This window comes from Aulonocara stuartgranti (genome assembly GCF_965226115.1).
Source record: "Aulonocara stuartgranti genome assembly, chromosome: 4".
NCBI lineage: Eukaryota > Metazoa > Chordata > Actinopteri > Cichliformes > Cichlidae > Aulonocara > Aulonocara stuartgranti.
Window position 1 is genome coordinate 28137154 of NC_138942.1, and position 9561 is coordinate 28146714.

The window sequence follows — 9561 nt, forward strand, 5'->3', positions numbered from 1 at the left end:
TGTTGCGATTTGGAGCTATATAAACAAAACTGAACTGAATTTATTTGAATTTGAACAGATGCTATAAGCTAACTACCAGTGTTGCCAACTTAGCAACTTTGTCGCTATTTTTAGCGAGTTTTTTTCTAAAAAGCGACTAGCGACAAATCTGGCGACTTTTTCTGGAGACTTATTTATGACGATTTTTTGACTTGAAAACGCGTATCGCTCTTACTCTCAACAAGCAGCGGGTGCTGCCGTGGGCACCTCGCCCGTGCCAAAGGGCTCACAGGCGGAGGATAGTCCTCCCCCAGCTGCTATCAGGGCAGAAGATGTTCACATCTATGCGTCCAAACTGCAAATGAATCGCGCATGAGTGAAGCCGCTGCTCCCACACTGACTGTAACGCAGTCGGTTCTTATTTTACTGTTATGCTGTTTTGTGGATCATAAAGTTTATAACTACTTATAAACACACACACACACAGAAAGTAACTCCACCAGAGTGCCAATTTCGGGTCACTTTTGCCAGTCCAAGCCCGGATAAAGGATCAGGATTGGAATTGTGACATTAAAAAACAATAATTGCTAAAAGAAATTTAATTTGTAATTCCAAATAAATTCTAAATGCATTTAGGGCATTTTTTACTCACTTTATGTCTCTTCCACGATGATATTTCTCTCTCCAACAACGTAGGTTACAATGACATAAGCATGACCTATTGTGCAAATTAGGCGATGAAGTCATTTAGCGACTTCTAGCGACTTTTAGGACAGCCAATGGCGATTTTCCTTACTGAGGAGTTGACAACACTGCTAACTACAGCCCTGAGAGTCAGCTTGGATAATAAACAAGACGATGGTTTGCTTTTAATTTCACTGGAAGATTTATTTGCAGGCTAGTTTGCAGCTTTTACATAGAGCAGTGTTCATATTTTGAAAACCCAGCTCATCCCTGAATTGTCAACAAATGCCTTTAGCTAGCTAAAAATAATAAATTTTAGCTCCCTGTATCTAGTTAGCTGTCAAAAGGCTTCTGTTACCTATTACCTAAGTGAGTTATTATTGCTGGGTAAAGCACTTACAGCTTTCCTAACAATCAACATTTCCTAATAAGACAAGTGCTCAAACTTGTCAACATTCTTAAATTACAGCAATATAGTTTAGAGTTTAGTACTTGACGTAGCAAGAAAATATATACTGTAAAAGTTAGTATACCTTCTCAAACAGGCACCATAAAGCATTTGAAAAACATAGGTCTCGGTTTCCACCTTTGAGAAAAAAAGAAACAATGATGGAAACTGAAGGCCTACAACAGTCTTATGTTAAAATGGGCCTTTCCTTCTATGTACCCCTTATAAGACAAGTTAGTTACTTATATATAGTTGGGTCCATAATCTTTAAGTGCAGAGCTTTAATTCAAGTTGTTTAACAAAAATTTTGAATGGACTTTCTAGGAATTACTGTTATTTTTTAAACATGTTTTTTCCCATTTTCAGAGCCACAGAAGCAGTTGGACATACTTACACTTAAATAAATATTAGACACGTTACCAATTTTCTAAGTAAAGATATTTCTAAATGTGCTGTTGACATGAAATTCTCATCAGATATCAGTAACAACTCATTCAGTCCACACATGCAAAGAAATCAAACCATAGATGTCCATAAATTAAGTGATGTTTAATAATGAGAAATGACATAGGGAAAAATATTGAAGAAAGGGAGGTTCAAAAGGGCATGGGAAGTCATAGCAGCTGAAATCTATCAGTAATCAGAAAGCAGTCCTGCCACTTAGTGCAAATGAATATCAGCTGGTTCAGACTCAAATGATGGCCTATAAAAGATGTCTCATTATCAAGGTGTCACATTAGAAACATATTATGATGAGTAAAACCACTGAGCTCTCTCAAGACCTTTGCAACCTTATTGTTGCAAAACATATTGATGGCATTGGTTACAGAAGAATTTCTAAACTAGTGAAGGTTCCAGTGAAAATGAAAAGTCATGCACGCCATATGCAAGACTCCATTGCTGAAGAAAACTCATAATGAAGCGGGTCTAAAGTTTGCTGAACTTTAGACCCGCTTTAGACAAGCCTGTGAAAAACTGGGAGAATGTAGACTGGTTAGATGAGCTCAAAGTTGAGCTGTTTGGAGGCCAAAAGGCACTGCATACCAAGAGTAAAGCTTGGAGGTGGGAACATCAGTGTGGGGCTGTTTTTAGCATACAGCACTGGCATGCTTCATATAATTGAAGGAAAGATGAATGGAAACATGTCCAGGGACATTCTTGATTAAAAAAAAAATCTGCTGCCACCTATACCAGGATGATGATGATGATGATGAAATGAGGGTGGATGTTTCAACAGGACAATGATGCAAAACACACAGCATAGGATACTCCGAGTTGCTTTCAGAGAAAGAAAATAAAGCTGCTAGAATCACCCAGCCAATCGTATGACCTGAATCCAATTAAAGATGTGTGGAAAGAACTAAAGCTCAGGGTTCAAAGAATGGACCCACAGAAGTTTCAGGATGTGAACACTGTGTGGAAGAATGGGCCAAAATCACACTTGAGCATAGTTTCTCCACACAGGAGGAGTTTTCACACTGTCATCACCAACAAAGGCTTTTGTATCACATCGTTTCTAGACATCTATAGTCTGATTTCTTTGCATGTGTGGAAAATTTCATGTCAATAGCACCTTTAGAAATATATTTACTTAAAAAATTGGTGACGTGTTCAATACTTATTTTACTCGCTGCAAATATAAAGACTTAAGAGTCTTTATATTTGCAGATTCTCTAGATTCTCAACAAATACTAGATGAGATCCTTTGCAGTAGGTGACTGGACCACATAGACATATCAACATGTGTTTCCTTGAAATGCTTGCTAGGCCTTTACTGCAGGCTCCTTTAGGTAATACTTGTTTGTGGGTGTCTGCATTCAGCTTTGTATTAAATAACTGAAAACTGTTCTCCTGCATTGAGATTAAGTAACTGGATATTTAAGAATATCCTTATTCCTTTGTCTTGAGAAACTCTGAGTTTCAATTACCCTGAGTAATTATCCATTAACACAGTAAAGTGCAGTTCCATTAGTTTTGCAGGATGTATTTGAATCTGAGTATAGGCCTGTACACTAAACATATTTTTTTTTTCTAATCTTTTTTATTTTTCATTTTAACCTTGTAAACCCTCTGTGTTTCCGTTCATGAAGGCGTCTCTTGATTGTAGACTTTGACAATGATACGTCTATCTCTTTGAGTGTTCTTAACTTGGAAAGGAATTCTGCAATCATCCAATTTAGCTTTCTTCTGTGGCCTTTCAAGCCTTTTGGCGATGTGAAGTTGGCCAGTGAAATCATTCATTTTAAGCATGTACCAAACTGTTTACTTGCCCACTCCTTTCTTCTAACTTTCTAATATGTTTATTTTGATCTTTCAGCCAAACGATGGCCCGCCTCACTTGCAACATCTATTTGGGCTTCATTTTCAGAGTTCTAGTGAACGGATACTAAATGCAAGTTGAATACTTGGAATTGGCTCTAGATAGATCTACTTGTTTTGTCAAGGAATAACAAAGGAACAGGCCTCACCTGGCCATGTATGGTCCAATTACTTTTGCACCTGACTGTAAATCCTAAGCAGTCAATGCAATTTTTTTTTTAAACCTCTCAAGTTAAAGTTGGAAGTTTGCACTTTAGTAACTTTTTGATTGTTTGATTTAAAATCCACTGTGGTGATGTAAAGAGGCAAAATTAAATCTAATTAGACCTAACTGTATGTTATGAACTTGCATGTTCAACTTTTACATTTAGCTCACAGGAATCTATCAAAGAATCATCTTACCTGATTCTTTGAAAGATAGCATATTAGTGTATTTCCTAAAGTGCTGAACACACTACTGTCTTTACTAAAACGTATTCCAGTTATAGTTATATAATGGACATAATGTGTTGACTCTCAGCTTTCATTTGTGTGTCAAATTCAATGAAGAGTTTCAGCTCCTTAATGCAGGTCACCCTCTTTTTAAAGGGGACCAAAAGTAATGGGACGATTGACTCAAAGGTTATTTCACGGACAGATGTGGGCAATTCTTTCTTTATATCATTATAAATTAAGCCGATAAAAGGCCTGGAGTTCATTTGAGGTGTGTTGGTTGCATTTTGGAAGATATTTCCATGAACAGACAACATTTGGTCAAAGGAGTTGCCCATGTAGGTGAAACACGCCATCGTTAAGCTGGGAAAACAGAAAAAAACCCATCCAAGAAATTGCTATAATATTAGGAGTGGCAAAATCTACAGTTTGGTACATCCTGAGAAAGAAAGAAAGCACTGGTGAACTCAGCAATGCAAAACGACCTGGACATCCATGGACGATAACAGTGGTGGATGATTGCCAACCGAGTGAACAACACTCTCCAGGAGTTAGGCGTATCGATATCCAAGTCTACCATAAAGATAAGACTGCATGAAAGTAAATACAGAGGGTTTACTGCAAGGTGCAAGACCTCAAGAACAGAAAGGCTAGATTGGACTTTGCTAAAAAAAAAAAAAAAAACATCTAAAAAAAAAGCCAGCACAGTTCTGGAAAAACACTCTTTGGCAGATGAAACCAAGACCAACCTCTACAAGAATGATGTCAAGAAAAGGCGTGGAGCAGCTCATGAACCAAAGGACAACGCATCATCTGTAAAGCACAGGGGAGGCAGTGTGATGGTTTGGGCGTGCATGGCTGCCAGTGGCACTGAGACACTAGTGTTTATCGATAATGTGACACAGGGCAGAAGCAGCTGAATGAACTCTGAAGTGTTCAGAGATGTACAGTCTGCTCAAATCTAGCTAAATACAGTTGCGCTGGCTTTCGTAATAGAGATGGACAATGACCCAAAACATACAGCCAAAGCACCCCAGGAGTTTATTAAACCAAAGAAGTGGATTATTCTTGAATGGCCAAGCAAGTCACCTGATCTTAACCCAATTGAGCATGCATTTCACTTGTTGAAGACTTTGCAGAGAAAGGCCCACAAACAAACAAACAAACAAACAAACAAACAAACAAACAAACAAACAAACAAACAAACAAACAAACAAACAAACAAACAAACAAACAAACAAACAGTAACTGAAAGTAAAGGCCTGGCAAAAAAAAGGGTTCCCTCATTAAAAGGAAGAAACCCAGCATCTGGTGATGTCCAAGAGTTTAAGACTTCAGACTGTTATTGCCAGCAAAGGGTTTTCAACCAGGTATTAGAAATGAACATTTTATCTTCAGTTATTTAATTATAATGAAATAACTATGATAATAATAATAATATTTATTTTTGTCCAATTACTTTCGATCCCCTGAAATGAAGGGGTTGTGTTAAAAATGCTTGTAGTTCCTCACATTTTTATGCAGTCTTTTCTTTTAACCCACTAAATTAAAGCTGAAAGTCTGTACTTCAGCTGCATCTGAGTTATTTCATTTAAAATCATTGTGGTAGTGTGCAGAACCAAAATTAGAAAAAACTTGTCTCTTACCAAATTTTTATGGGCCTAACATTCCCAGCATTTCCATGTTTATAATTACACATCCCTTAGTTAGCTAAAACCCACGAAATTCCCTGAAAAGATGGGGGACTCGACCTCAGTGGTGGCAATGGGCCTGAGAATAAGAAATATGAGGCCAAACATGATTTCTGATTTTTTCCTGAATACAGGCAGATACTTTTCTTAAATTTATTACGAATATAATGTAATAAATTCTTTTTCTGATGGCATCCAGACTTGATAGTGAAGATGACCAAGTACCTGATAAAATGCAACACTTCCATAGTAAGACTGGCATGTCTACACCCGCTGAGGGGCACAGTGATAACAATGAGAGCACAAAGACAGAGGAGCCAAATACATCCCAGCCTGGCCAAACAGAATGTAAGTACCATACTGAATAAACTTAGTCTGCCTGCACACTCGATAGCTTTGTTTTTAAAATCTTTTCTTTCACTGAGAATTCTCCTGCTTTCTTTGCAGTAGCAGACAGCAAATTCTGGAATGTATCTGAGGGAGCTGAGCCATTCCTGTCTAAAGTAAAACCAAAGGAAGGTTGCCAAATGGAGGAGGAGGAGGAGGAGGTGGTGCTGGACAACGGGGAGGGAGAAAAAAAGCCCAAGGGAAAGGAAACCAAGGAGCCTGAGAGAGATGTGTACACCTTCCCCGGAGACTCAGACCAAGAGAGTCCCCCTCCTGCCCCCTGGGCTCATTGCACATTCATTCAGCGGTGCAGAAAAAAGAGGGTCTTGCTCAGGCCCTTCTCAGGACTTGGCACCTTAAAGCGTACGTTGCCTGAGACTGCCAAATTGGCAAGACCTAGTCCTCAAAAATCTGAAACAGTACAGCTAAATCGAGGTGGAGGGGTTTATGACTTTGAGGAGGTCAGCTTTGGAGAGGGAGGGGTGGAACCCATAAAGTTCAGAGACAGAGGTGGGAGAAGAGACAAAGAAGGAGAAGAAAGTGGAGCGGAGACAGATAAAGAGATTTTCACGTGTGTCGAGTGTAGCATTTATTTTAAAAAGCAGTTCCACCTGCAAGAACACATGATTGAGCACAATCAGAGTGGCGCAGGGGGTGTCAGGCGGTTAGGAAAGGGCAGCCGCTTTCGGTGCACTGAGTGTGGATGGAACCTGCCAAATCGACTTGCACTTGCTGACCACCATAGAAGGCACGAAGAGTCACGACTGAAGATCCTGGAAGAAATTGAGAAACTGAATGAAAATGGGAAAGCAAAAGAATTTCAGACACTGGACAGCAAGGTGTTGAAAAATAGAAGCATAGACCCGACAGTTATAGAAAATACTGGCCCAGGCTCAATACTAAGCAAGGTGGTAGACCCAGACACGGTCAAATCTCCACCTCTATCGCCAGTGTCAACACTGGATATAGACCCAGGAGTCCTTGACCTAAATACACCCCTGCCAAATTCAGTTCGAACTCCAACTCAGACCCGAGCTCTCTCTGCCTACCGTCGCCGCTTTATCTGTACCAAGTGTAACTTCAGCACAAGAACATCCCAAGCACTAGCTAATCACTCCAAGACCCACACCAGGAAAAAGCCCACTCTCCAGTCAGATTCTTCTTCCTCTGGCTCACCACTGAGTTTGGCATCTACTTCCCTGACCTGTGGTCACTGTGGCTTCCTGACCTCAAGTGAATCCATACTGAGGGAACACCAGGCACTCGTTCATCCAGGAGAGATCGACGAGTCTGGACAGCGTTTAAAGGCTAGTATGGGAGCAAGAATTTTTAAACCCAACCTAGACCCTGAGTTCGTCTCTGAATCCGGATCTCAGCATGACGCAACTCAAGGCAAAAGCCAGCGAGCAGTTACTGCTTCTGATGACAGCAGAACACCAGACGGCACTACAGCTCGGCCTGTGAGACAGGTGGTCTGTAACAGGAGATTCAGCACAAGAGGCAAACCTTGGACTGATCTGGCCAAGCTTGACACCACTGGGGATGGTGAAAAGCTGCCTGAGAGTGAAGAGGAAGAGCAGGACCAAGATCAGAAGTCAGAGTTTAAGACAGAGCTGTGTCGGGAAGAGGAAAGCTCATCAGTGGCAGTCAGGCCTCAGACTAGAGCACAATCCAACATGGGTGAGACTAAATAAGAACTCAATTGTTAATTTCAGAGTAATAGTTTACCCTTGATTGATAGAAATGACAAAAAATTAGCTAATTATTATTATTATTATTTTTTTATTCAGATTTCTGGATGCGCATGCACTGCCTGCTGTTTGAGTTAGATTTCGTGATAATTTTAATCAAAAGTTCATTTTCTTTCCTTGATAGATGATGGCTCATCGCTGCAGAGTGCTCCATTACCGCTCCCGACCAAGAAGAGCGAAAAGGACGATGACAAGAAGGAAGCGGAAAAAGACGGGAAGGTTTTCTTTCTGAGGAGGAGCACCAGGGTTGCTGCCGCTCCTGTAGAAATTGACAGCGACGACGACGAAGACATTGACGAGGAACGCGTGCGACGTTTCCTGTCAGAGGGCGTCCTGGATGAAGACAAAGACGAGATTGATGAGGACACAGAGGCGCTGAAGAGCGTGGAGAGGAAATGCCCCTACTGCCCCGATCGATTTCATAATGGAATTGGGCTTGCCAATCACGTGAGAGGCCACCTGAACCGTGTGGGCGTCAGCTACAACGTGCGTCACTTCATATCCCCGGAGGAAGTCAACGCGATTGAGAAGAAGTTTTCTTATCAGAAGAAGAAAAAAAAAGGTCAGCACCCTGTCGCATGTGTTTCTTAGACTATGTAGATGTCTTTGCAGATTTGGAACCCTGTCTTTTTATTGTGTTTGGAGTAAAACATCTTTACAATGAAGACTCTGATGTAGGCTATCATATCTCACTCTAATACCCTTTTTTTACATTATACAAGGTTTTACGTTTTTTTCATATTTGTCTCCGTGTTTAATTTTTTGTTGATGTAATGAACACTTTGAGAAATGTATATTGAATTTCTATAATATAACTGGTAAGTGGTTTATAACCTACCGGCTAGTTCTCTGGCTTAAACCATGTCCACATATTTATGGCTATTTTTGTAGCTGATGTTCGCAGATGTTCATGTAGCTAATCTGATAAATTTACATGTCAGCCACTCGTAACCTTGCTTCAACTGTTCACCTCAAAACTGAGAGAAGTTAAAACTTAGAGGCCCAAGTTTTCATAACCCTAACCCAACTCTAACCCTGTATGAACATTTTTTGTGTGTTAGTTTTCTTTGTTCTGGGATTGCCAAGACTCGGAAGAACAATTCAATAATTGGCTAGTGTTAGGGTCATCATCACCAATGATGACTTAAACCTCCGAAAGTTAACCTGCATGTCTCTTCCCGTGTTTTCTTTGTTTACGGTTTTTGGATTAGTTCAAGTTCAAATTCAAGTTTATTTATAAAGCACTTTTAAAACAACATCTGTTGACCAAAGTATTGTACAATAAAAATAGTCAAGGCAAAAGACATAAAATAGGATAAAGGTAGAAGGGAATAGAATTATAGAATGATGATAAATAAAAACAATAGTAACAGGCTCATACTGATTTAAAAATGAGTCTTTAGATGGGTTTCAAAAGTATCCAGTGTTGTGGAGGTCCTGATATGCAGAGGCAAAGTGTTCCACAATTTAGGCACAGTCACCACAAATGCCTGGTCTTCTCTGTGTTTTAATCTGGACCTCGGGACGACTAGGAACATTTGGTCCGCAGACTTCAAAGATCTCGCAGGTGTATACCAGGTTAGTAGATCAGAATTACATTTTAATAAATGCAATCCGACTTTCACTTTTTATAGAGACTCTTTACCTTCATATTCTGCTTATTAACAAGCAGAAAGCAGACGCCAGAAAGTTTAATCTTTGATCTGCATATTCATATCCAGATATCTGTTCCTACAGATAAGTCCAACAATAACCCAACAGTTGGTGGAGGCATGAGAGATTTCACTTGAGACCACCCAGATAGGGGTGCTAAAGGAAAGTTCAGTACACTAATGAATAGAATTCATCTCTTGAGAGCCATGATTATTCA

The 9561-nt window shown here is 39.9% G+C and overlaps 1 protein-coding gene across 6 annotated transcripts in view; it reads left to right on the plus strand.

The window, feature by feature from the left end:
- Positions 1–9561, plus strand: part of wizb (WIZ zinc finger b) — a 32631-nt gene that overhangs the window by 2352 nt on the left and 20718 nt on the right. For 5 of the 6 annotated variants that reach the window (XM_082529170.1, XM_082529173.1, XM_082529174.1 and 2 more), the window contains exons 5-7: positions 5753–5901; positions 6001–7620; positions 7816–8253. In XM_082529170.1, the coding sequence (XP_082385296.1) occupies positions 5753–5901; positions 6001–7620; positions 7816–8253 (2207 nt within the window). Of the gene's footprint in view, positions 1–3147; positions 3504–5752; positions 5902–6000; positions 7621–7815; positions 8254–9561 lie in introns of those variants that run through there. The other variant, XM_082529175.1, reaches the window with a different exon arrangement.